Source organism: Nyctereutes procyonoides, unplaced genomic scaffold (genome assembly GCF_905146905.1).
Source record: "Nyctereutes procyonoides isolate TBG_1078 unplaced genomic scaffold, NYPRO_anot_genome, whole genome shotgun sequence".
In the NCBI taxonomy this organism is placed as follows: Eukaryota; Metazoa; Chordata; class Mammalia; order Carnivora; family Canidae; genus Nyctereutes; species Nyctereutes procyonoides.
This window is the reverse complement of record NW_026575142.1, coordinates 47,871,596-47,897,959: the sequence shown is the minus strand read 5'-3', so window position 1 is coordinate 47,897,959 and position 26,364 is coordinate 47,871,596. Positions and strand designations below refer to the sequence as shown.

The 26,364-nt window shown below is 47.6% G+C and overlaps 2 protein-coding genes across 3 annotated transcripts in view; one reads left to right on the top strand and one right to left on the bottom strand.

The window, feature by feature from the left end:
• Positions 1-1,977: 1,977 nt before the first annotated feature.
• MAP6D1 (MAP6 domain containing 1) lies at positions 1,978-10,900 on the top strand. The gene is made up of 4 exons (XM_055308282.1): positions 1,978-2,388; positions 6,770-6,887; positions 7,387-7,549; positions 8,236-10,900. The coding sequence occupies exons 1-3, from the start codon at positions 1,979-1,981 to the stop codon at positions 7,465-7,467; spliced, it is 609 nt and encodes a 202-aa protein (XP_055164257.1). The 5' UTR covers position 1,978; the 3' UTR covers positions 7,468-7,549; positions 8,236-10,900.
• A 142-nt stretch (positions 10,901-11,042) lies between these two features.
• YEATS2 (YEATS domain containing 2) overlaps positions 11,043-26,364 on the bottom strand; it is a 113,382-nt gene continuing 98,060 nt past the window's right edge. For both annotated transcript variants that reach the window (XM_055308279.1, XM_055308280.1), the window contains exons 23-31: positions 26,183-26,281; positions 21,721-21,823; positions 20,767-20,840; positions 18,949-19,028; positions 17,855-18,056; positions 16,132-16,358; positions 15,250-15,324; positions 14,417-14,490; positions 11,043-12,830 (exon numbers count right to left, since the gene is read on the bottom strand). In XM_055308279.1, coding sequence (XP_055164254.1) covers positions 12,722-12,830; positions 14,417-14,490; positions 15,250-15,324; positions 16,132-16,358; positions 17,855-18,056; positions 18,949-19,028; positions 20,767-20,840; positions 21,721-21,823; positions 26,183-26,281 — 1,043 coding nt within the window. In that variant the 3' untranslated portion in view covers positions 11,043-12,721. The remainder of the gene's footprint in view (positions 12,831-14,416; positions 14,491-15,249; positions 15,325-16,131; positions 16,359-17,854; positions 18,057-18,948; positions 19,029-20,766; positions 20,841-21,720; positions 21,824-26,182; positions 26,282-26,364) is intronic.

The following is a 26,364-nucleotide window of genomic DNA, read 5'->3' as shown; positions in this document are numbered from 1 at the left end:
CTCTCGGGCTATGCCTCCTCTAGTGGCCTGTCAAGTGCGTTGCCCCCAGGACCACAACTGCCTCTTCTCACTCTGCTTTCCCTGGTTTTAGTTATCTTCATGAGGACATCCTCTGAGCTCTGGGCCCACAGACTACCTCTGTACCCAGTACATGGATCTACCGCATGCCAGGTATGGTTTCAGGTGCTAGGACTCCATAAGCCCTTCAGATACCACTCCTGGCTTACTGAGTGGTCTCACTGATCGGAAGCCAGAAACTTGGGAGCCATTCTAGATTTCCTTTTCTCAACTCTCATTTCTAGAATCCAGTGCCCCTTCCATCCCCAGTGCTTGTGCCTTAGTTCAGCCCCTTGTCTCTAACCTAGACTGTTGAGACTGTTCTCCAGCTGGTCTCTAAAATTTCCTTATATATCTTCATATGGCTACATGGTGCTGGAAACACTTTGGTCATTCCCCATTGTCCCCCGTGAAAAAAACTTTTAAATTCAGTGTGGTTCCCTGAGGCTCTCCATGGTCTGGCCTCTGATGCCTTTGACTGGACCTCCCAACCTCCCACCCTGCATTCCCACCCCTACCCAACCACCTTCCCTCATTACAGGTGACAGGGCCGGCCTCACCACCTCCTACTTGCTTTATCCAATTCTGTTGTTGCCTTACTACACTGAACCTCTTGAGTCCCCCAGCATTATTCCAGGCACCTAGTAAGTGCTCTTTGTTGTTTAATGAATGAAATAAAAAAGAAAAGCTACTTTTTTTTTTTCTCTCTCTTTCCTTTTTCCTGCAGGATGGAGTACTGTAGTCACAAATGTCTCAGTGGCTAACCCAGGACCCTGGAGCACGGAGGTCACACAATGACAGCTTGCTCTGCCCAGGGAGAGAGCAGGTGTGCAACCTCCTAGTGTCTTCACGGCATGCTCCTCTTCCTGGGCCATGGCCTGGCCAGGGCAGCTGTCACTCTGCTATGACTGGAAGCTAAGAGAGAGGATGCTTTGAGAGAGGAATCAGTATCCTGACTGGTCAGGGCTGCACTGCAGATTTCTCCCCCAAGATGCAGACTGGAGACCATCCAAGTGTATGTTGGAGATGGAGCTCTGGGTAATTAATGCCATTTCGGTAGTGTGATTAATTAATTAGTCGTTGGCCTGCAGTGCACATTGAGGGCATGTGTCAAATACTCAGGAAGTCTCTTGAGTGTGGCCAGGGAACCCTGTCATGCATTAAACAAACTGACCTTTAGTGGCGGATTACCCAAACTGCAAAAAAAAAAAAATAAAAAAGGTACAGGGGGGAAAGGGAATTTTTATAACACAGCGGCCAAAGATTTATCGGCAGCTTTATAATGTAACTCCTCTGTTGCCATGCATTAAAATTAGGGATTTTAGAACCCAGGGAAAGGTCAATCGAGGGCTAATGCCAGTTCTCCATGAAAACTGGATCGGTTGTTACAAATTTAGCATCGCGAAGGCAAGTAGTGTGACTCACTGGCTGATTCGGACACGTGTTCCCAGGCAGCAGGGCCCGGGCGGTCAGCCCCGCGCTCCCGCCTGCGGGGCCCGCGGGCAGCGCAGCGCCAATGCGGCAGCCCCGGGCGCCCTGCGAGGCCCAAGCGTCTGGGGGGGGGGGGCGGGTACTGCGCCCGCGCTGGCCCCCGGGCTCTCGCTCTCCGCCAAACCAGGTCCGAGTTAGAAGCCAGCATCAAAGGGAACTTCGGGTTAAATTATGAAACCCTCGAGGGGGACGCTGGCAAATGCCTCCAGGCGCCTTCGGGCGCCTCCCGCCCCCCCAGCCCCGCGCCCCTGCAGCCGGGCCGAGCCGGGCTGTCTCCGCCCCCGCCCCCGCCCCCGCCCCCGCCCCGGAGGCCTCCCCCAGGCCAGGGGGCGGCGCTGCGGCGGCGCGGGGAGGGCCGCGGGGGCGGGGACGCCGGGCGGGGGCGGCGCGGCCCGGAGCGCGGGGAGCCGAGCGGCGGGCCGGGGCGGGCATGGCGTGGCCCTGCATCAGCCGCCTCTGCTGCCTGGCGCGGCGCTGGAACCAGCTGGACCGCTCCGACGTGGCGGTGCCGCTGACCCTCCACGGCCACTCGGACCTCGAGAGCGAGGAGCCGGCCCCGGGCGGCGCCGCCTCGCGCAGGGGCCCGTCCCCTGCGGGCGCCCGGGAGCCCGGCCGGGACGTGCCGCTCACTCAGTACCAGCGGGACTTCGGGGTGTGGACGGCGCCCGCGGGGCCCCGGGATGCTCCGCAGGGGCGCGGGGCGGCGGCGGCGGCGGCGGCGGCGGCGGGGGCGGGGGCGGGCGGCCGCAGGGGCAGGCCGTCCGCGGCCCCGGGCCGGGGTGTGTACGTGCTCCCCATCGGCGACGCAGACGCGGCCGCGGCGGTGACCACGTCGTACAGGTAGGAGGCTTCGGGCGGGGGCGCGCGGGGAGGGCGTACCCCGTGGTAGGGGGAAACTGAGGCCGTGCACCCGGAGCCCCCACCCCTCGCCCGTCGCACTGCTGCGGGCGGCCCCGGAGGTCGCCCCCGTTGGTCCTCCGAGTGAATGAGCGGGCACCTCTGCCGACCCGGAGCCCACTGCCTCCCCGGCAGCCGCGTCGGAAAGCCCTGCCTCCGCCGAGCCGCGGCCTGCGCGGGACTTCCCCAGGTGGGCCTAGCCGCGCGGAGGGCGCGCCGGCCAGCTGCCGGACCTCCTGCCCTTGCCCTGGTGCCCCCGGTGCCCTCGGTGCCCCCGGTGCCCCCGGTGCCCTCGGTGGAGGCGTTTGCGGACCAAGCAGGGCTCCCAGTAGGTGGCCCCCTGGGGATCGCCCTGAGTGGGCGGATCTGTGGGTCCTCCCTGCCCCCACCTCAGCTCTGCCCCGGGCTCGCTTCTTTCTTAGTACGAAAGTAGTATCAACTCACCATAGAAAAAAATGGAAATTACAACAAGTTAATTCCTTTAACTCACCCAAACTGGTAGTTCTTTCTAATCCATATTTGAGTTCATACCCACTTGTAATTCTTGTACGTTTAGATCCCATACACATTTTCCCATCAATTTCAGTTGTCTGCATGTTACTGGATATTTTTTTGCAACATGAATCTTAGTAGATGTGCAGTGTTTCATCCTAGGGATGGATATACGTTCGTCCATAAATGGATATGTATGTTCAATTATTAATCTGTCATTGAACATTTAGGGTGTTTCTAATTTGGAACCATTAAAAACGCTTCTTTCAATCCACTACTCCATTTCCAGGAGTTTCCTTCTAAGTATTCAATGTGGGGCGAGAGCAGAGGAATAGAAGCTATGTTGCAACCTTGTTCTGTAGGAGATGGAAACAACCCCACCTCCCCCCCAGTGCAGCTGGTTAATTCTAGGAGGCCTGGGATGTACGGATAGTGGAAGATCTGGAAGATCTTGAGTGGGTACCGGCCTCAAAAAAGAAAACAAAATGCAGAACAGTGTGTCCACTATTTATGTTTTTAAAAGGAGTACTGATGTACCCGTATCTGCTCAAATAGGAACCCTTGGGGGGAGGAAGAGTGGGGAGGAGGAGGGGATGCCAGGGTGGAAGGGCACTGAGTGACTTTCAGCCTCTTAACTGGTTTTTTTAAGCGTTTACAGGTGTTACCTTTAAACCATTTTTTAGAGAAAATAATTTCTGTGATAAGCATCCTTATAGCTGTCTTTGCTCTTATCAATTACTTTATAAATTCCTACCTGTGGAATTAAAGGGGCAAAAAGGTATGAACTTTCTCCCTCAGATTTATTATTTTTAGAAGCACTGTTAAGGTAAGATTCCCATAATCATCAAGACACATAGAACATTCCATCTCCCCAGAGGTTCCTTCACAGGCACACAGTTTTCCAGGAACCTTGGTGGAGAATGGGTGCTGCAGGCTGGGTCTCGAGTTCGCTGATGCGTGCTCAGCTGAGCTGCTAAAAGGCACAGGCAAGGTCAGGGGGTAGGGCCCACACTGAGCCCAGTTCAGGCCCCAGCCGGGCTGTGGGCGGTTCTGACTGCTGTGCGCTGGCGGGGAGCCAGCTGCAGGGGCCTGAATCCCCTTCAGAGAAGCCTGTAGGGCCCAAGGGCCTGGTGGTGCAGCACCTTCACATGACCAGTGTTTCAAGCCAGGAGGAGGACCCATGGCCTCAGCTCAGGAAGGAAGAGCTTTCTAGTAATTCCAATGGACTGATGACGAGGTGAGCGGCCTCCAGGGTGCTAAGCTCCTCCTCACTGGTAATGTTCAAGCAAAGGCGGGGCCCATTTAGAAGGAGCCCCTCACTTGCGTTGAGCACATGATGGGTTTGAACGTCTCACTGGGTCTCCCATCTCCAGTGATGCTGAAGGTACAAGTTGTTATTCTCTGCTTAGCAAGTATCAGAAACCAGGCTCAGGACTTTGCAGATTATCTCCCCAAGACCTCACCTCCTAAGATGTTGCTGCCCCGAATCCCTTCGTTTCTTGAGCTGTGTCCTGCAGTGGGGGAAGTGTACTGCCAGGAGTTGGGATTCACTGGTGCTCTTGTGTCCTGGGGTCTAAACGTGGGCCTCTGTGACCCTTTCCTCATCTGTAAAACAAATAGCCAGAGCTTGACTCCCTGGGTCCCCATACCCCTAACTCTGGCCCAAACCCAGGACCACTACTGAACTTGGCTCTCCCAATCCATGCCAGCCGACCTCCAGGATGCCTCACTTCGCGGCTCTAGCACTTGATGCAGGAAAACTCCATTCCGGCTCCTTCTTGTAAGATCCATGTTATCTGAGCGAACTGTTTGAAGAAATTCACAAAACAAAATGAGTAGATCCAGGGAGCCGAGATACCGGAGTCCTCGTGGCCACTCGCTAGCTCCACTCCTCATGTGAAAACTGACCTGCCTCACTTGCTTGGCCAGATGGGTGCAGATCCTGCTCTTGCCGCCAGCCTGGGTCTCTCCTGGGCAGCGCCCAGAGCCTCCCCTCTGGTATTCTCTAGGTGCTGTTTAGCACCTTTGACACAGGTTCTAGACCTCCTTCCCCAGTCGTCATCCTCTTTCCTTCCTGGGTGGGTTACAGGGCAAACCATTGTGCCCGGCCCCCAAGGTTCATCATAACCTCCTGCATATGCATCAGTAGCCCTTTTCATGAAGAAGCTGAGGCTCAGAGAAATGAAGGGGTTTGAAGCCATGAAGATGGAGGGTGCTCGGCCTTGCCACAGGTGGCCCCCGGCCCTCCGTGGGACTGCAGCCCTGAGGGCCCAGCTGAGGCCCAGACAAGGTGGACAGGAGAGCCGGGGAGGCACCCGGTGTATTGGCTTGCCCTGTGTTTTTATTATCCTCTTTGCCAGAGCCATAAATCTGTCCTCCTCTTCTGGGCAGTCATGGGTGGTCCTGCTGATTCTAGGTCTGAGGCCTCGTCTCCATCCCCACTGCAGTCTCCTCTCACTGGTCTCCAGGAGCAGCTATGGGCATTGTTCTAGCTCCTGGCTCTGGTCGCTTTGTGCTGTGACCCCTGCAGCCGCCCTGGGGCGGCAGGCTTGGGCTGCCAGGTCCAGGGCTCACCTCAGTTTGGGGACAGAAGGGCACGCCCAGGGGAGGACCTGCTTCCCCAGGAGAAACAGAATGGCAGATGGCTCGGGCAGCTGGTCTTTGGAAACTTGCAGCTTCAGAAGCATAAGTGATCCGTAGGGCCCTGGCCCAGCTCGCCTCCTGGCACCCCTGAGTGCTGACCACGGACAGACACAGCTGCTCCCTACACACGAGGCCTGCCCAGTGGTGCCCAGCTGTGCTGCTGCCAAGGAGAAAAGGCAGCTTTGTTGACTTCTGGGCCTGAAACCCAGCCAGTGCTGTGGGTGGGATGAGACAAGAATGGATCCAGCCCACATGTGGGTGCTCCCTTGGCCAGCTGGACACTTTTCTACAGAACATTGCCTTGGCAGGTGCTCCTGGACACAGCAGGTCTCTGCCTTCCTGAGCTGTCTAGCAGGGGCGTTGAAAGAATTAAAAGAAATAGGTCTTTTATGCAGAAGAATTGAGGAAATAAGTCTTTGTCAAAAAATGTACTCCGAGGGGGCACCTGGGTGGCATAGTCGGTTAAATGTCCAATTCTCGATTTCAGCTCAGATCATGATCTCAGGGTCGTGAGGTGGAACTCCCACTCAGCAGAGAGTTCAGCCTGGAGTCTGCTTGAGATTCTCTCCCCCTCTGCCTCCCCTCTCTCTAAAAATAAATACATGAATCTTAAAAAAAAAAAATACTTCAAGAACATGAAGCTAGTTTGTGCCAGCCTTGTCACTTCTGCCCAGGGAGCCAACCACCTTCCCTCCTGCGTCCAGGCTGGAACGTGTGTGCACGGAGCCGTTTAAAGCCAGACCAGCTTGTAGTTGAGACAGTCACTACAATCTGTTCTGTTTTGTAGGAGTTAATAAAAAATTATTAAAAAGTAAACAATACTGAACCTTATTTTTCCTTCTCAGTTGTAACCAGGTAGAGAAGAACTTTGCTGTGCTGGGCACTGTCCTGGCCAGCACCTTCTGTGGATGTAAGTGACCTGGCCTGGAGGTGACCAACCTTCACTGGTTCTGGGTGACTAGGACCCCTTAAAGTGGCCCAGAGACAAAAGTGGGAGCACTAAAGAAGGGCTGGGACTTGGTTTCCGTTGCGCAGCACGTACCAGGTGCTTGCTCTGGATCCAGAGCAGGATGTGAGCAGTGAAGACTGGCCAGGACGTCTTGGAAGCACGGGGCAATGGTGGTGGCCCTGTAGAGTCGGGAGGGATGACGAACTCTGAGCAGGGTGGTGACTGTGTTCTCTATTCCAGACAGGAATTCCAGGCCTGGACCGGAGTGAAGCCGTCGAGATCCACAAAGGCGAGACCCACCACAGTCATAACAACCCACAGCTCTGGATGGGACAGCAGCCCCCGGGACAGCTTCCAGGTCAGCCTGAAACTGGTGCTGCAGGCACGGGGCTGGGCTCCAGGCTGCAGACAGTGTGAGAACAGTCTTTTTCCAGATGGTCCCCTACTGCTGGCGGGGTGGCCATCTCCCCAGCGCTGGCGCCTCTGGCAAGCAGGATGTCCCTTTCCGTCCTAAATCCCCATCTTACCCTTGGCCACTGAGCACTAGCAATGAGCCTTCCACATCCTTGGCATAAAGGAGGAAAGATGGGAGGTGGGGACTCTTCAGCTGCCTGATTCCACCCAAAGGAGGCTTCAGGAAGCAGAATGGAAGGTCCAGGTGCCATATTTATCCTAATACAGTGACCCTGCCCCCTGCATGTTCCCCCCCACAGATCCCCCAGGCAGGTGGTCTCAACTCTTAGAGGACAAAGAGGTCAGGAGGCAGGAGTTTTCCTCCAGGAGCTGCGGTGGGAGGTGGTGGGGAGGGTAAGTCGTGGGAAAGGCACACTGATATGGTGCCGCATTTCATTTTCCAGGCTCCTGAGGGGAGGAAGAAGTTTACCCCTAACCCCTCAGCCATCTTTCAGACGTCAGCTCCCCGGATCCTCAATGTGTGACTCCCACCATGGAGAGGGCCACAGTGGAGACCGAACCCACTGCCGCCAAGATGGAGCAGTGCTCAGCCACTGGGGGACTGGGGTGAGATCCTGGGACTGGCCCTCTCCGTCCGAGGGGGAGGGCCCATCTTGTTTACCGTGGGCACCGCTACTCCCCGGCTGCCAGCTGGGCTGTGGGCCTGGTGCAGAGCAGGGGCGCAGATGGACACAGCATCACCCTGCTCAGCTCTGGGCCCCCACCAGCCTCTTGTTCCTCGAGAAGTGTACAGAAGGCTTCGGATCTTTTTTTAATTGCCTCTTTTGGCCACCCTTCAGTTTTTAAATCTGAAGAACCCAAGGACCAATTCTGTGGTAAACTGAATTGGTCTGTGCGAGCTGAGGAATAGGGACATAACAGGTGCTTGAAAGAACCAGTTAATGTCCACTTTGTTGTTTTCCCAGGCTGCACAAGAACTTTGTAACCTATGGCAACCCAAGGGCCTGTCCCTGGGTGTTCCTACAAATGGCCCCACGCATTCAGGTTGAAGAACTCTTGGGTTATCACCTGCATGTGACCCATGATGCTGCTGAGTAGGATGCCATTTCCAAAAGGAAGAGTATCAATCATAGGATTTCCGTTTTAACGACATAATTTAGGGCCCAGACAACCGTTATGTTTTAACAAAAGGCTTCCTGTGAGGAGTGCTTCAAGTAGTGAATGAATGGCATTTACCTTGTAGGTTTCTGAGCCCCACATTTTATTACTAATTCCAGTTTTTTCCCTTACAGTTGACAACTAAAAGGGAACACCATACACACTGGCAAAGAATTGGGAGCTTCCTTGGGACGAAGTGGCATTAGCCTCATTCCCTGAAAGACTTTAAAATGTTATCTACACCTAGATGACTCCCACCCTGCTCTCTCCCTTACAGTCGGGGAGCTCACTGTGAGGAGGCGGCTGTCGGCTTTGGAAAGCTGCCTCCTTTCCCGGTAAGTCCCAGCCTATGTGGCCCTGGAACAAGCCTGGCCCCGTTTGCACAGCAGGTGGTCAAACACTCGGAGTTCGGCCCCTCTCCGAGATCAGAGGCTCAAGCTAAGAAGTCTTCCGCAAGGAAACGCAAGGATTTCCCTCTGGATGTTCATCCTTCTCCGCCCTCACGCGCTGGCTGGTGGGCATTTACTTAAGCCAGCAGCGCCCGCCCTCCCGGCTCACAGCCCGAGACCAGGAGCTGGGCTGGCCCCTCAAAGGGCTGCCTCGGGCTGGCACAGCCTGCCCCTCCGCGCAGCAGAGGAAACGCTCTGAATCATTTTAAAGGCAGAACCCAAACCATATGCTTACACAAAGGGTTCTATTATTTCCGACTTCATTGGTTTGCATGCTAGTGGTTTCTAAGAGAAAAGAGACTGCCTGCCGCTGTGCATTCTGTGGGGAATGAACAGATTAACCATACAATCTCAGATTTTACTAAAACGCAAAAATGCACGGTTACGATTTCTTGTTAGCTTATTTCTTTAATTGTGAACCCAGAGCACCTTCTCGCACGTCTTTATCCCCTCTTGGTAATAAGGACTTTGGCGGGTCATGGCTAGTCCTGGTTGTCCCTTGGAGGCTTACAGATCCCAGGGTCTCTCCATTTGGACCGCCATCCACACCGGTGGCGTGCGCGGTATTCACAGGACGTACCATCCTCCCCTTGCACTGCACTGCCCCTCTGCATCTCCCGGAGCCTAGGTTGAAAAGTCCATCCTTGAAGCTAATCCTGGGCTCAAATCCTGACTTCTCTCCTCACTACCTGTGAGCAGTTTCAGCTTCCATTTCCTTATGTGCAGAGTAAGGAGACCACCTCCTCCCTCGCCGAGCCGGTTAATGTTTACGGGCAGGGTGCTGCTCAGTACAGTGAATGGACAACAGAGCACAGACATGGCAATTGTCCTTTCCTGCCCAGGCCCCCCCTTCCTCCTTCCCCATGGAGCCGGCTCTGTTCTCCTTTGCAGCTTGGGTCCCCCTGATGCCACAGACACAGTCCTTCTCCCTAGACCCTGCCCCTGTCACCCTTCCCTCCCCCGAGCTTGCAGACCAGAAAGGCTGTACCTCAGCTGGACACCACAGGTCTGCCCTTCCCGGCCGCGTTGGCACCATAGCAGCAGGAGCACCCTGTGCCTCACCGGGCCTGCCTCTCAAGGCATACTGCATGCCTAAGAACCTTTCTGGAATGCACTGGAACAGACAGCTTTCCACAAAACCCCCAACTTGATAATCTTCTTTGCCAGGCTTCATTATTAGGAGACTGGGGTTCTGAAGAAGGGACTTCCTCCCACTAGTAAGGCCCATCATGTTACTGGAGTGACCCTTCCAAAGCAACTGAGGCAACAGTCTCAAGTGCGGTATGAACCCACATCACACACGTATATAAAATAAACAAAGATGGGAAAATGCATTGGAATACTAAAGTAGTTCTCTTTGGGAAGGGGAACTATGGGTAACTTTAAATTTTTTACACCTTACTGTATTTGCTAATGTTTCTATATGATAAGCATTTTTGTATTAATCCTACAGAGTAATGTTTTTAAAAATAAAAAGTTCAATCTGTTAGCTAATTTCAGCCAAAAGCAAGTGTTCAGTATCAATGATTTTATAACCTGTGTCAGCACTGCTAGTGGCCGCCTCGACCCACCTTGAGGATGCACTGTGAGGCTCACAGAGAGGGGAGCCCCGAAAGTCCTCACCCGCAGTCATTTAGACCAGGGTCCTGCCTCTGTGTTCCATGGTGCTTCAAAAGTCAGAAAAACCCACTGCAAATGGGAACTCTCACACCCGTACCACCACCAGGATTTCAGGTCCAACTCCAAAAAGCACCCTTTGAAAGAACCTTGACCCTGCAGACACCCCATTAGTGGGGTCAGCTCTGCCCGCCCCGTTCACACAGGCTTCGGTCCTAAGAAGGAGTCTCCAGCTGAGGTGACATCAGTCATTAGGGAAAGAAGCCTCAGTAACGCCCCTATTCTCTGTCCTCCAGACACCTTAGTTCCTTAAAGGCTGACATGGGAGTCTGGTCCCAAGAAAGCTACGGACCTGGACGCTATCACGATGCCTCTTCCCTGCGGAACTTCTTGCCTCCAAAGAACCAAAGCTTTCAAAGCCCCTAGAGTTCTTGTTAAGGACAGATGTAAAAAGTGGTCATTTCTGAAATGTTTCTGCATCTCTCATTTTTTTAGTCATTCTGATAGCAGGTGGTCCCAGCAAAACTGTGTCACAGGAGTCCCCTCTTCCCAGACCTCAGCATAGACCAGGATGCTGCTGTCAGATGACAGGAGTGGTCCCCTCCTTGCCAGGGCTCTGAGGAGGCTCCAAGGTGCTTCTCTGCCCCAAGCTGTCAGAAACCGCTATTTCCAGGTTTAATGTGCATCTTCCAAATTTCTTTTCAGACTCTTATGTAACAGTGATCCTTTATCCTGCATAGCCGCAAACCCTTTATGGAAAACAGCGGCAGACTTAGCGTAAACACGCAAGTACCCATCCCTCTGCCCCACCCCGGTGCCTCCGGGCCTCCCGTAGGAAGAACCTACTGAAGTGTAATGCATCTAACTCAGAAAAACCCATCACAAATACTAAAAGATTTATTGTAGATTTTTGTTACACATTATGATACAAATACATCTGAAACATTAACACATATGGGAACTGTTAAATGATTTAATATTTCTTTTGCAAAAAGACAATTACTTTAGGCTTTCCTACCTGTAATAAATCACTCTGTTCTCATTTGGATCAAATCCTCCGTCCTGTAGATCTGTCACAGTCCACGCTGAATAAATCTATGCACTTGCCCACTAACCTCGTTTGCAGTAGTTAATGTGTAGAGTATCTGAGCCTTTATGTACTTTTTTTTTTTTTTTAACTAAGCCTGGGCATGCCCAGTGCCTTACCGAACAGATTTCCTTGTGCATTTGCAATCCTCAGATGCTGAATAAAAAAGGGCAGATTTCTCAGTCACCTCCCTGCCCTCTTCTGCTCCTGGCCCAAATGTCTACAGAACTCAGGAAAACTTGAATTATGCTGACTCGGTACGTGTGATTCACAGGCTTCAAATTTCCTTCGAGAAGATTCCTAACAGAATAAATTCTTTGCTTTCCTTTGACAGAGACTGTGTTAGGATGATTAGGACAGAGTGTCTGTAATGGAACTGGGCATCGCACAGGGCACTGCTAACCTACCTTCGGTTCCCTACTCCACTGAGAGGGCTCTGCGTCTGGGCACAATCTCTTCTCACTGCTTCTGAGCACTGACCTTCCTGTCTCGTGGCTTCAGCAGTCATCTCTCTATCTTTAAGGCACTCACAGTGTTTCCTTGAAACGCTTTTCTTTGGAAAAGCTGAGTGGAAAAGAACAGGACACTAAATCCACGGACAGGACTTACCACCCCAGCAGGCCTGTCCCAGGCGCTGCTCCCCACTGGCCATTCAACAAGGGGTCGGCAGCAAATGCCATGGAACCGGCTCTCTGCCTGGCACACACGCAAAGCTGGTACAAGCCTGCCAGGTGCCTGGGACTTGCGGGTGTTCTCTTACTAACATTTTAAGAGCTTCTTGGTTATAGTCAAACCTTAACCTGGACCTATGCTGGGATGCGCCTACCCCTTGACAATACTCTGACCATGGCTGTAGTAACATTTCTGTGCTCCGTGAAAAAAAAAAAAAAAAAAAAAATTCTGTGCAGTGTGCTGGCTCCCAGGCTTATTTTTGGCAAGGCGTCACCGCTTCCTATAGCTAACTGGGTCCCCCATGCCATGGCCACCCCAAGTGTGGAAGCCCAGCCTGTCTCCAGGTGTTAGCAGGGTAACTGCTGGAGCTGCCTGTAACCCCAGAATGGGTGGACTGCTAGTGTGCCAGACTTATTTTCTGCCTCCTGGAGGGAGACTCAAGCCCAAGGTGCCCCTTGACACCCAGAGAAGGACCTGCTCACTACACATAGCTGGGCCCAGCTCTGAGACTCTCCTGGAGCCTTTGCAGAGAGTGAGCAGATGCGAGCAAACAGAGCACACATCCACTCACAGCTTCACTCTAGAATCAGGAAACAAACTTCTGTCCTGAAGGGATCTGATTTGAGACTGAACACCCTGGTGTTACAGTGAATTAGGTGGAGGCAATGGTTTGGTAGCCATAATATTCTGAGGCATACAGAAAATAACCTCCTTCCCCAAAGAGAAGAGTCGTCACAGTTCAAAGCTTCAGATACATTTTCAAATCCTGCTTTTCTTGGAGCATCTTCATTCCATTCACTGATCTTCATTCAATATCCCCATGTGTTTATTTGTGAGAAAGTCCAGAAAAGGAATGTTGCAAATGGCCTGGTGAATATTACTCACTGTAATTTCTTTGGGAATCCTGTACAAAAACAAAGCATATTAGGTGCAGTTTTCTCAAGCATTTAATAATTTAATCAATCCATTTATCAAAAGGACCATCCCCCCCTGCAGGCCTACTGGAAGCAGGCCTACTAGATGGGGACAAGACTGAGGCACACTTTCGGCCACCTGGCATGGGGGTGGCCAGGTACATTCTCTCGCTTGCTCTCCTTCCTCATTAATTTATTTTGTTTTGATGACAACTGGCCTGGCCTCTTAGGGCTTAGATCTGACTTCCCAGTCACAGGCATGAGATGGATTTCAAGAACTCAGTTGAAATAAAAAAAAAAAAAAAAAAAAAAAGAACTCAGTTGAACAACAAAGAAAAAGACTCTCAGGATTGAGAAAAGAGAAAGGAAGTAAACTGGACAGCAAAACAGCACAATGTTTTCGTAATTCAGTCTCACCGGACTGAGTTCAAGGGCTACAGAACTGCAGGACCACGATTCCGTCTGGCCAGTGAGGTTAAGTGTTCTTATCAAGAGCACCCCAGCTACTCTCTATCTCTGCAGCCAGGACAGCGGTGAGCAGGGGCCACAGAAGGCGCTCAGCCCACTCTTGCATTTCACGCAGGACAAGAGCATTCTTAGAATTCCTGTTTCCTTTTCCTTCTTTCTTAAAGCTGTCTTCTGTTGATGTGTGTGTGTGTGTGTGTATTTAGTTTAAAAGGATTCTATTTATTTATTCAATCATGAGAGGCACAGAAAGAGAGAGGCAGAGACACAGGCAGAGGGAGAAGCAGGCTCCATGCAGGGAGCCTGACGCGGGACTCTATCCCGGGACTCCAGGATCACGCCCTGGGCCGAAGGCAGGTGCTAAACCGCTGAGCCACCCAGGGATCCCCCTGTTGATATATTCTAATCCCGTGAAGTCTGACCTAGTAGTCCTCTGATTTAAGCCTTTTTATGTCCTCAGACACTTTTGATACAATTTTGCAAACTTATGACAGGCTTTAAGCATACTGGGATAAAGTGGATAAAGTACTTGTTTCCTCTGAAAAGAATGCCAGGATGTGGAACAAAGAAATAACCTGTGTGCCATTCCTTGGGGCCTAGGAAAAAGACAAAACTCAGAGTCCTGACCAGTGATAATTAGGGAGGCAGCAAAGCAGAGGTGAGCCGGTGGGCTTTAGAGCTAATGAGGTCTGAGTGGGTGTCTAGGTTCTATCACACAAAGGCTGGGAAAGCCAGGCAACAGAACTTTCAGAGCCTGGTTTCCTGACTTCTACAAAGTGGTTTAGAGTTCTCCAATGAAAAACAAATCAAGTAATATATGCAATGTTTGACCCCAACATCTGATACATCATGGACAATATTATCTTTAATTGCAAAGAGCTGGTATTTGTTCAACCCTGTAGCATAACAGTCCTAATGAACGCTGTGTCTGGAGGGGTGACTAGGAACATACAGACCTCTGGGCAGAGCTGAGCTTTTACAACCATGAGTCTCAAAATGACCAAGCCGACCCCATGTCCCAAGCACTGACCCCTCCATCTCCAACTGGAAGACCCCTTCATGGGCATCTAACCTGTCAGCCTACTACCCCTGACTAGGGAGGTATTAGTACCTGTTGTGAGATGCTGTCTGGTATCCAACTGCCAAAGCCTGCCTCAGGATGTCATTCACCAGCTGCTCCGTGGCCTACGAGAGAAGATGGGGTTACTCTCGAAGATGGCCATGGGCCTGCTATTAGAAGAGACACATCTGACCCCATCCCCTACACAAAACTTTGGAAACAACTGTATCTAAAGATCATAAGTCCTTAAGGAAAAAATAAAGGTCCAAATTATAGACAAAAAATATCAGGTCAGAAAAATGGTGGCCATAATTCTGAGAAATTATGAACGGGGGTAACATTCATTATTCAGATGGCATTTTTAAGGAAAACAGGTTGAGAGCTATTTGTGAGTTCTCTGTGCTATGGGAGAAGTCCCACCAGGAAAGGAGCTTGCGGAGCTAGGATCAGACAGGCTAAGGAAGCTAGTCTATGAGCCTCTCGCCCAGGGGTGGGACAGCTCTGGCTGTTTCTCTGTTGTTACGACAAGTGGAGAAAACCCAAGGCCTTGCTTATGTCATCCCTAAAGCAATGAGAGCACTCTCATCTCAGTCTGCTTTAAAAGGCACTAGAAAGTATTGTTAGAGTGCCAACAGCACAGAAACTCTTGTGGATGCTTTAACATTCAGATGACCTATGATTTAGTTCATTCAAAAATCAGAAGGAAAAACACAGTAAGCCTGAATAAGACGAAAAAACTTAATACTTATTATCTCTGTTCCATTTCATTGCCCTTGTCCCTTACCCAAAATTGCCTGGAACCCAGACCATCCTGCCCAGCTGGCACCTCAGTGCTTCAGCCCCTGGAGACACAGCGTGGCCCTCTGCTGCCAACAGGCACCCACCTTTAAAATCATGTCCTCCACCACCGATGCATACACGTTCTTGTAAAGTGCCACAGGCTGCAGGGTGATCCCAATCTGGAAAAGAAGAAAGCCATTTGTTCCTATTTCTACACTAAAAACCACCACTCTCCAAACAAGCACACTTCTCGGATACCCAAAGAGATGTCCAATTGAAAGAATAACTCTGTAAGCATTCTGGACAAAACTCAGGGGAAGTAACAAAAAAATATAACAACTGGAAGAATACATCATCCTTTCTTTGTTTCTGAGTGGCTGTTAAATATGCTATTACAATCCCGCTTTCACCCCCAAATCTCCTTCATGAAGAACATGGTCAGCATTTGCAGGAATTCTGATAGTGGGATCAACATGCCGGAAAGCATGGAATCCAACTTCAGGCCCTGTTTGTAAAAGGTGGTGAAGATACACTTGGAAACTGTGACTCGCCCCATTCTGCATTTTCTCCTGTAAATGAAAGAACACCACCTTCCGCAGCTGTCCAAGCTCCAGCACAGGCAGGGCACCCGGGAGCTCTAATAACGTCGGGAGCCTCGCCCTCTCAGGTGTGACTTGGCAATATCAGGACATGCGCCTCATGGGAAAGGAGAGCCGCTTCCACGGAGGCCAACGAGAACAAAGATGAAAAGTGGAAACGGTCTCTCTCTAGCTGCCTGCTTCAGTTCCATGGCCACCAAGGCACCTTCTCACATTAACAGTTCTAAGGGGATGCCCGGGGAGCACACCCCAAGCTCATGAGGCAGAAGAAACTCACACCGTTACTTCAACAGGAAGGACTGAGGTTGGTCTCTAAAGCTGATGCTCCACGCATCAGCATCTCAAACCTGGCTTGTGACCAAGAAACACCAGAGGCCATCCCCCTACCTTCTGTGTGATGTCACCAATGAATTCAGACCCCAGGGTTGGTGGCAGGTAGAACTTCATTTCTTCCTGTTTCTCTTCCTGTTCCTTTTTGATGTTGATCTTTAACGGCTCTGGCAGGTTGAGGATGTCCACCTCCTCTTCATTCTCTGGCTCTCTTTTCTGAAACTGCTGCAGGTCCTCCAGTTTCCGGCAGAGGTTGTCGGCAGAGGAGAACGACGACGGGCACTCTAAATGAGAGGCGATCGGTCTTATGACAGCTTGCTGGCCAAAGGAAAGGCCTGCCTATCTCTGTAAGACCAACAGTCTGAGACCCAGAGGAGAAGGGACAAGTATCAAAGGAGCTAACTGTCTTACCAGCTCTAGAATTCTATGGCTCTGTAACTGTGAGAACTAGTAATCCAGGAGACAGGCATCTTATGTTAATATATATGTGATGTAACTGCAATCTAAGACAAAACAGACAGTATGTAATTCTGACTTTGCCACCAAAAACTCGGCCATGCCTGAAGCTGTCATACAGAGGTAAGTACTGGTAACATCAACACCGTTAACAAACTGTGCATCTGGTCTTCAATAAGCTGATTTGTACAAAGTCTAGCAGAAGACTAGACCTTCGGAACCAGCAGGGGACCTGGGAATCATGCAGTGCATCCTTTTCAGTTTACGGACAAGGAAGCGAAGTCCACCCGAGGTGCAAGATGGGCTCCAGGGTACGCAGGCAGGCTGGTGACAGAAGCTCCCGGCTTCTGTGTCACTGACTGGGCACTTACAAACCAGTCAGTCAGAGTAACGGAAAGCTAGGGTGTGTGAGGTACTGTGCTTCACACGGGCTACCAAGGAGGCACGGAGGTAACCGACATGGCCTCTGTCCTCCAAAGAACTTAGGTATTTATTTCTGACAAACTGTCAAAGTTCTAATATTGGGTGCTGCTGGATTTCAGAGAAAAGAGTGGTCATCCTGCACGAGGGCTCTCAAGAAAGCTTCATGGAGAAAATGGGACTTGTGCTTATCGTTAAGGACCCCCCACTGCCACACACTCCCTGAGCTACAGGCTCCCTCACACTGAGAGGTGGAGCTTCTGCTTTTCTACAAACGTAGGGTTGGGAGGAGGAAATGACCCTTCTTATTTTTTAAGGTGAAATGCAAAATATTCTCCTTCATGCCCTGCTCCTACCCCATATAGCCCAACTGTGTTTCTTTACCATCAAGCAATTCATCTTATTGGCAACATTATTAGTTTTCATTTGTGTCTCCAACGCTGGGTTGCATACTGCCTAGCTAGGTCTGGGGATAAAGTAACAGATGAGACCGCGCCTCCATCTTCAAGGAGATTGGGTAGACGTGTCGATGAGGGGTTATAAGGTCGCAAAGGAAGGAGAAGTCAGTTCTGCCTAGAGGAAAGGAGGGGACTAGGAAAGCCTTGAAAGAAGAAATGATGTCAAGGAGGGGGACCACTGAAAAACAGTGTGCGCCTGTTATATGCCACAGGTTGGAACACAATGCTGCAGACACCCAGGCACAAAGAGTTGTGCAGGGCTGTACTCGGGCCGTGGGGGTGGGGAGTGTAGACATGCATCTACAGGTGAGCAAAGGCTCCTGGTCTCCCAGTCCTGTGGGGCATACGTGGTCCCAGGACCGTGGAAGCTGAAGAGACGGGAGCGTGCGCCACACAAACCCCTCCCAGGCTGCTGACAGTGCTCAGGGCGCCCACCGAGGGGGTACCTGGCTCACTGTCGATTTGCGTCAACACATCCTCAATAGAGTCGCTGTCGCTCCTCAGAGTCTCGGGGTCGGGTGGGGTGTAGCCGTGGCAGCGACACCAGTGAGCGATGTGCTTGGTTTTAAGAGGAGTCAGGTGGTGGAATCTTGGATTCTTCTCCAGGATTTCTTGTAAGACTTTTCGCATTGTCATTGCTCTTTGCCACTTAAAACAAAATTTTTTGAAATCATCAATTTCAACTTAGCAGTGTGTTCAAATAAATCACCCAACTGTAAATTACCATGCTAACTTGTCAGAATTTTATTAAAAACCTCACTGTGTTTTTAAAAAGCTGTAAAAAAGAAGTAAAGGAACTTCTACCTGGTATTTATGAAGTAACACTGACACTCCTAGGTCTGACCTAGAAGGTTTTCCAGCTGGTCTCAACCTGTGGTCTCCAGTATCCCTTTCCCCAGCAAACCCATCACAATGACCTTCTCACAACTTCCTCAGCATGCCTTCAGACCTGCCACTTTCTCCTAAAACCACACCATCTGACACAGTAGCTGCCACACTGTGAGTACTCAACAACTACTTCGTTTCGTTTTAATATACTGAATGAAAATCATGAAAGATGTTTAGAAATTTTTTACCAGTGCAGGACGTAATAGTAGACTTTTCAAAGGCTAGCTACCTGTGTCTGAAGAATGAGATTTTTTTTTTTTAAACATTTTTTTTTATATATATTTTTTTTTTTATTTATGATAATCACAGAGAGAGAGAGAGAGAGAGAGAGAGAGAGGCAGAGACACAGGCAGAGGGAGAAGCAGGCTCCATGCACCGGGAGCCCGACATGGGATTCGATCCTGGGTCTCCAGGATCGCGCCCTGGGCCAAAGGCAGGCGCCAAACTGCTGCGCCACCCAGGGATCCCTGAAGAATGAGATTTTAAATGGAGGAATAAATTCCACTATTAAATATTTAATAAAATATGCTGTAAATTTTATCACTACTCTGTAAGATGAGGTTTATGGAAGTAGCCAGAATGCATGTGTGTTCTGGTGTTCTGGTTACTGTCTTTCAGGCTCAGTGGCAGCCTCGTGAACAAACGAGATTACCTCGGCAGCTCTCCTTTTCCCAATGTTCCAGCCATAATACTGCTCCACAGACTTTGCAGAAAAACAGCTGGCATCTTCACCTAGAATGAACATACCCAGCAAACTCTGAACAAAGTTGTTATGACTGAAATCAAACCTTTTTTAAAAATAAGATTTTATTTATTTATTCATGAGACAGAGAGAGAGAGGCAGAGACACAGGCAGAGGGAGAAGCAGGCTCCATGCAGGGAGCCTGATGTGGGACATGATCCCAGGACCCCGGTATCACACCCTGAGCCAAAGACAGGTGCTCAACCACTGAGCCACCCAGGTGTCCCTGAAATCAAATCTTATTTGCTCGAAGTATGTCTGAAAGTTTCTTTAGACCTGTTTATTGGACATATGTTCCTTACCGGACAAGCTCATTTGAGGTTTAACATAGAGGGCTTCTCCTTAAAAGGGAAGTGTGTATTCAAAATAACACCCCCTCTGGGAAATCAGCTTATTTGGCAGAGCAAGTTTCATGGCAGTAGACCACCTACCTATTAAAAAAGTAGTGCAAATGGCACCCGCTAGAGATAGCAGCTCTGAGACCTAGGCCTGGCCTTGCCGTTAGCTTGCTAAGCGGTGCCGCGTGACCTAAAGCACCTTTTTGGGCTTCAGTTCTCTGATCTATAAAACTAGACTGTTGGGAAGATGGTTTTCTGATTCGCCTTCCAGCTCTAATATTCTGTATTTGTATCTAAACAATACAGAGATTTTAAAATTTCTTTCTGCTGGGCTAGGAAAACATCCCCGAAAGTTTACTTTGAACTACCTCAGAATGACCCTACTTCAACCAAGGAAAAAAGAGATCATTTCTCTGTTGTCAGAAAAAAACAGGGTAGTCTATACTTGGCTTATCGTTCTCATACTCCCATGAATGTAATATGATAATGTGCGTCATCCCTTCCCGGTAAATGTTTGTAGTCATCGCTCAAAAGCATACACCTAAGTATCAACAAGCTACTTGCACCCTAAAGGCAGTTTGGTTCTGTCAAAACAACTGAGGCTGAGAAGCAAGTGTTTCAGTCTTGCTGACAGTGGATAATGACAGAGCTGACGTCACTGCTGGAAGTCTTGATAATCCTGCATTCAACTTTCAAGTGAGAGATAGTGAGCGATAGAACATTAATGGTTTTGGACTCAAACAGACCTAGGTTAGTAACCTTCCTCATCATAGCTAGTGATCTTGAGCAAGTTACTTAACCTTGCTTATTCTCATTTTTCTCATCTGTAAAATGGGAGATGATACCACCTATCCCACAAAAGACTGTAAAAATACTCAGCCTGCAGAGTCTGGCACATTGTAGGCAAATTCTAATTTCTTTCCTTATTAATTTACATTAAAGACTAAAGCAGTTTTAATTATATATGCAATAGATTTACAATTTACATACACCAATAAATGTAAAAAATTCCTTCCACAGATCAAATGCAGTGAAAACAGTAAAAGACCAACTCGTTGACCAAGATATTGTGAATATGAAAATCTTGCAAATGAGCTATAGTTCTAACTAAAACCTCCAAAACTACCACATTAGTATTAATTTATAACACAAAGGCTTAAAGTTGACTCAATATCCCAAGTAGTTCACAGCTTTAAAAATGCATCCATATAGGGGTGCCTGGGTGACTCAGATGGTTAAGTGTCTGCCTTTAGCTCAGGTCTTGATTTCTGGGTCCTGAGATCAAGCCCTGCATTGGGCTCCGTGCTCAGTGGGAGTCTGCCTCTCCCTCTCAAATGAATAAAAAGTTTTTTAAAAAAATGCATCCATATATTCAGTGTAATTGTCTTACTTTTTGCAGTGATTAAGGGGATCTTCTTTACCACCGCTGTTAAGAGTTGCTGGATAGTCTCTAAATGGTCTATCCTGAGAAGGATAAATGAAAAGAATATTAAGGTAATAATTACAGCAGTTTCTAGCCACACACACACACACACACACAAATTCATGTATATAGTCATGTATATAGTCCCTCTTTCCAAGGGAATTAAAATTTAACCAATTATATTGGGCATGTCTTTTTTTCCACTGCCTTCTAAACATAACCCAGATGAGACTCCAGGAATGGCAAATTATGCAAATATCATTTTATCTATAGTTTAAAATTAAATAGTCACATATCTTTTTGCAGTTGATTACCACTAGAACAGAACACTTCTATATGCAAATTCCTATTCTTAGGTTTATTACAGTTCATGTTGTTACCTATCGTGTCAAAGCGGCTGAGTTTCCATTATCCCCAATAATCTGACATACTTCAAAATACATGGAGTGGGTCAGAGGTGGGTTCCCAACTTGGAAGTTAGAAAACCTCATGAAGTATTTATAGAAGTAGTGAGTATGTATGGCCCATGAAAAGGCAATTGTGATTAGGCAGGTGTGTGGATACTCATATGTAAACTGTAGACATATCTGAGAATTATACCACGAGAAATTTGATGCCCAGAGATTCAGCAAAGAAAGTACATGTTTTTAAGCTCCACTGGAGGGAGATCTGTACCATGTGAGGCATCGGAAGTGCCAAGTCATGCTGCCCACTGGTGATATTCAGGTGTTACATGAAGACCCCTGGGCTGTGCATCAAGCGCTAACACCTGCTCAATGAACACTAGTGGAGGGTTTCCACCAACCAAGGGGCTTGTTTCCATACACACACTCTACTCAGCCATCACAGGTATGGGTTTTTAAAAAGTACCATGTAAAACAGCAAAAGCATAACCCCCTTAGAAAGGATCGAAATAATTACTTAATGACATAGTTTCCCAGCTCAGAACTTTCTTCTGTTTTCACTGCTGTCTGAGCCTCCTGAGAGGGGCAGCCTGGCCCAGGCATCTCTGGTTCAGTCTTTACTACAAGGGAAGAGCAACAAGAAGAGAGCTGTCAGCCTTCAATGACGGAAGGACACGCGAAGGCAGAAACAAAAGCTCTTCCACTGAAACTCAGTGACAGCATGCCACCCCAGCTGCAGCAGGGGTGGGGGACTGAGATGGCGCCCATCATCACAGGACCAGCAGACAAGGGAAGAACTGTTACCCTGGCACTCAGGGGGAGCGCCTCTAGGCTCAGGACAAGGCCAGGCAATACAGTGGATTTGTATATATTTCTTAAAGGGCCAGCCACACTGCTTGGTGAGGGCCCCCTCACTCACACACACTCACGTGTGTGTGTGTGTGTGTGCGCGCGCGCGCGCGCACACAAACTGCCACATTAAAATACAATAGTGGCCTGTTCTAAGTTCTAGTATCCTTTTGGATATCATCTCTCCAGCTAAGTTTATCAAGTTTCAGCATTATCTTACTATTCTGAGATGTAAGGCAGAAAGCAAAAATCAGATCTGCTGTGCCTGGAAACAGCCAAGCCACACCCATTAGGCTTTAATCTCCCCAGATCTACTGATGGAAGATAGCAATGTCTCAGGTGCATGTACTTCCAGTTTTCTTTGATCAAAAAGCCAAGACCACACACTCTCTGCTTCTGCATCAGCTTCCCTTATAACTCACCCTGCACATCAGCACCAGAAAATTTTCCTGAATCTTTTTAGTGTCATTTCCATACTTAACATCCTTCAGTACTTTCTTATATAACAAGGGTCTATAAATGAGATCTACTCCTCTATCCCTCACCCTTTTCACTGATGCATAACTTGCATAAAATGTATAAATATTAAGTGTATGGTTCCATTGCTCATATATACACTCATGTACACCACTCCAATCAAGATATAGAGTATTTTGGGGTGCCTGGCTGGCTCAGTCAGAAGAGCATGGGACTCTTTCTCAAGGTTGTGAGTTGAGCCCCATGCTGGGTAGAGAGATTACTTAAATAAAACCACAACAGTGACAAAGATGGAAGGATTTCTAGTCCTCAAGCAGGCTCCCTGTGCTTTTGGCAGTTCCTGCCTGCAAAGATAACCACCTTTTATCTATCTGAATTTCACCGTACTGTACATAAACCTTTGCACCAGCATCTTTTTAGCTATTAAAAATAATGCAATGGACATTCTTGTGTATGTCTTTTGGTGAATGAACCTATGTGTGCATTTCCTGGAAGTATATTTGCTGGAACATAGGGCAGATGTATGTTTATCGGAAAATGCCAAACTGCTCTCCAAAGTGATTGTATCAATTTATAGTTCCATCTGCAGTGCAAGTTCCAGCTGCTTCACAACCTTGCCAGAACTTGATAACAGCCGGTGTTTTAAATTTTGGTGAATCTAATGGCATCCTACTATGGCTTTAATCTGCATTTCCTTGATGACTAATGAGTTTTCACAACTTTTCCTATCTTTATGAGCTATTAGGATACCCTCTTCTGGGCAGTGTCTGTTCACATTTTTTGCTCTTAAAATACCTTTGCCCAAAGTCATGAAGATATTCTCATCTTTTCTAGAAAGTTTCACTGTTTTACCTTTCACATTTAGACATTATAGACATAATCCAACTCTAATTTTTGTTTATGATGTAAGGTTCATTGTTTTCCCAAATGGATGTATCTAATTAACCCAGCACTACTTATGGAAATGGACATCCCTTCCCTACTGAATGTCATAAATTGAGTGACCATAAACATGTGAGTCTATTTTGAGGCTCTCTCTTCTATTCCATTATTGTGTCTGTTCTTGAACACCACTATCTCAACACTGTAGCTTTAATAGTATGTGTATCTGTGTTCCAAATCCCCTACCTTTTTGCTCTTTAAAACTGCCTCAGCTCTTCTGGGCCTTTGCATTTCCACACACATTTTAGACTCAGCTTGTCCATTTCCACACATACACACAACACTGTGGGCATTTTGGCTGGCACTATATTCATTTTGTATGTAATTTTCTGAGACAAAGAGCTCATATATAACACATCAGGTCTTTCAGTAAATTAATATAATTTTTACCATATTTATAATAAATTACAGTTGGGCCTTGAACAACTCTGAGGGTTAGAGGCACCAAATCTCTGTGCAGTCAAAAAACCCATGCAAAACTTTTGATTCCCCAAAAACTTAACTATTAATAACATATTACTGACTAGAAAGAAGCCTTACTGATAAAATAAATGGTTAGTTAACATATACTTTCTATGTTATATGTATTATATTCCATATTGAAACAATAAGTTAGAGAAAAGAAAATATTAAGAGAATTATAAAGAGGAGTGATTGCAATTACAGTACTGTATTGAAAAAAATCTGTAAATGGTCCTGCACAGTTCAAACCTGTGTTGTTTAAGGGTCAATGTACTTATAACTTACTATATTTATAATAGTACATCCTTCCATTTACTTAGGTCTTTTCAATTTCTTTCAGAACTGTTTAGTAGGTTAGCACTTAATTTCTATATAAAAATTAAATTTTTATGTATAAATTGATTTGTATTGAATAACCTTGCTAATTTCACTGTTAGTAAATACATATTCCCCCAACCCCTAGTGATACCAAGACTTCAAGAAACAGAAGGAAGGCATCAGAAAAAGTTCATATACTTCAATTCTATAGGCACAAGTATACTCACATTAATCTGGCCCTCAAAAAACTACAGATTTATATAATTAGCCTTTCCAGGTTGACACAGCTATTCTACTAGAGAAATGAAAACATATGCTCTCAAAGACTTGTACATATGACTCCAAACTGGAAACAACCCTAATGTCCCCCAACAGGAGAAATGATAAATTATGGTATATTCCTACAATGTGGAATACTATTTAGGTATAATATGTAGAAATATCAAAAACATTATGGTGAATAAAGCCAGACATAAAAGAATGCATGTGCTTCCACTCATATGAAGTCAAAAAGTAGACACAACTGATCTATCATAAGGGAAATCAGAACAGTGGCTGCCTATGGGGGCTGGGAACTGACTGGAAGGGGCACAAGGTGATGAAAATTTCTGTATCTTCAATGGAAAATGGGTTACATGGGTTCATAACAAAACTCATCAAACAGTATGCTTAGTATCTTTGCATTTCAATACACAAAATTTTATCACAATGAAAATAAAAATAGAGATGCTCTGACCCCAGCCTAAAATTAACAGCATCAGAATCTGCATGAGGAAGGCCTTTAAAACATTAACTACTATTGAGGAGAAATGCTGGTCCAGACTAATACCAATTCTTTTATCAGCTATCTTTTGATCAGAGGTTGGCTAACTTTTCCTACAAGAGACCAATCAGTAAATATTTTAGGCTCTGTGGGTCATATGATCTCGACTGCAACTTATCAGTTGCAGTCTTATGTGGTAAAGCATCCACAAATAATATGTAAATAAATGGGAATGGCTGGGTACCAATAAATTTTATGTAAAGACAGGCAGGGGACTGTAATCTGCAAACCCCATTTTAGTTGGTCACACTGTAAGTTACAAATCCACCTCTTCTCAAGATTAATGTGAAAAACCTGGCATGCCTAAAAAGCAAACATACTTAAAATTCTGACTGTGCTTTTTGACTTGGGAAGTAGATACTTTAATATCTCCAAACTTCAGTTTCCTCATCTGCAAAATGGGCCATAATAGCTATCCTGAAGTACTATGGTAATTAGTGATATATATAAAGCTATATATAAAGCAGCTAGCCTGGTGCCTGGTACACTTGAAGCTCTTACCACATGGTAGCTATCATTATTATAAGATGTTACAGGTATCAAAAGTGCTGCTCTAACCCACAACACCATTTCAATCTTCACAGTAGTCAGAAATATCCCCCTTGCCAGCCTGCCCAAACCTGGCCCTACCTAAAGCTCCTTTACCACAACTATACAGCCTGGATGAGTCCCCCTAATAGGTTTACTTCCCCAAACAAGCCCTCTGAGTCTCTGTCTCTACTGTTCCCTCAAAATGCTTCACTCTCCTCAAGTCCAGGTTATAATTCCACATTCCATAAAGTCCTTCACCCCACTATGCCCTCACCAACCCTGACCAGATATCCTAGACTGAAATATTTCAGCATTCATTTTTCAGATCACTTATCCTGCATTTATCAATCATTGCTTGCTGTCTACTACAACTCTCTTCAACCTGATTATAAGTTTTCAGAAGACAGAAACAATGCTTTATACATCTGTGTTTCCCTCAGTGTCAGGTCTACTTTATGAACACTTGGTAAGGATTTCTGAAGTGACTGATTCACAGAGGCTGAAATTCAGGGCACCCAGATTACAGTAATATCTTATATAAAACTTCCAAGCAAAAATACCATAAGAAACTACCCACCTTTTGTAACAGCTGCAGGAGCAGAGCTGGGGATAACTGGAGTTGGGGCAGCTACAGGCAGAATGGCAGGTGATTTGTTGGCAGAAAATGACTGAACCACTAATAGGCCAAAAAAAAGCCAAAAAGAACAAAAAAGAGGGAAAGAATGTAAGAAATATAGAAATTATTTTAATGACGATATC

Bases quoted from the DNA above. Each gene is read 5' to 3' on its own strand.
- MAP6D1 (XM_055308282.1), top strand. From the start codon at position 1,979: ATGGCGTGGCCCTGCATCAGCCGCCTCTGCTGCCTGGCGCGGCGCTGG. The intron at 2,389-6,769 runs GTAGGAGGCTTC...TCTCTATTCCAG, and splicing joins GCGGTGACCACGTCGTACAG to ACAGGAATTCCAGGCCTGGA. The intron at 6,888-7,386 runs GTCAGCCTGAAA...TTCATTTTCCAG, and splicing joins GCCCCCGGGACAGCTTCCAG to GCTCCTGAGGGGAGGAAGAA.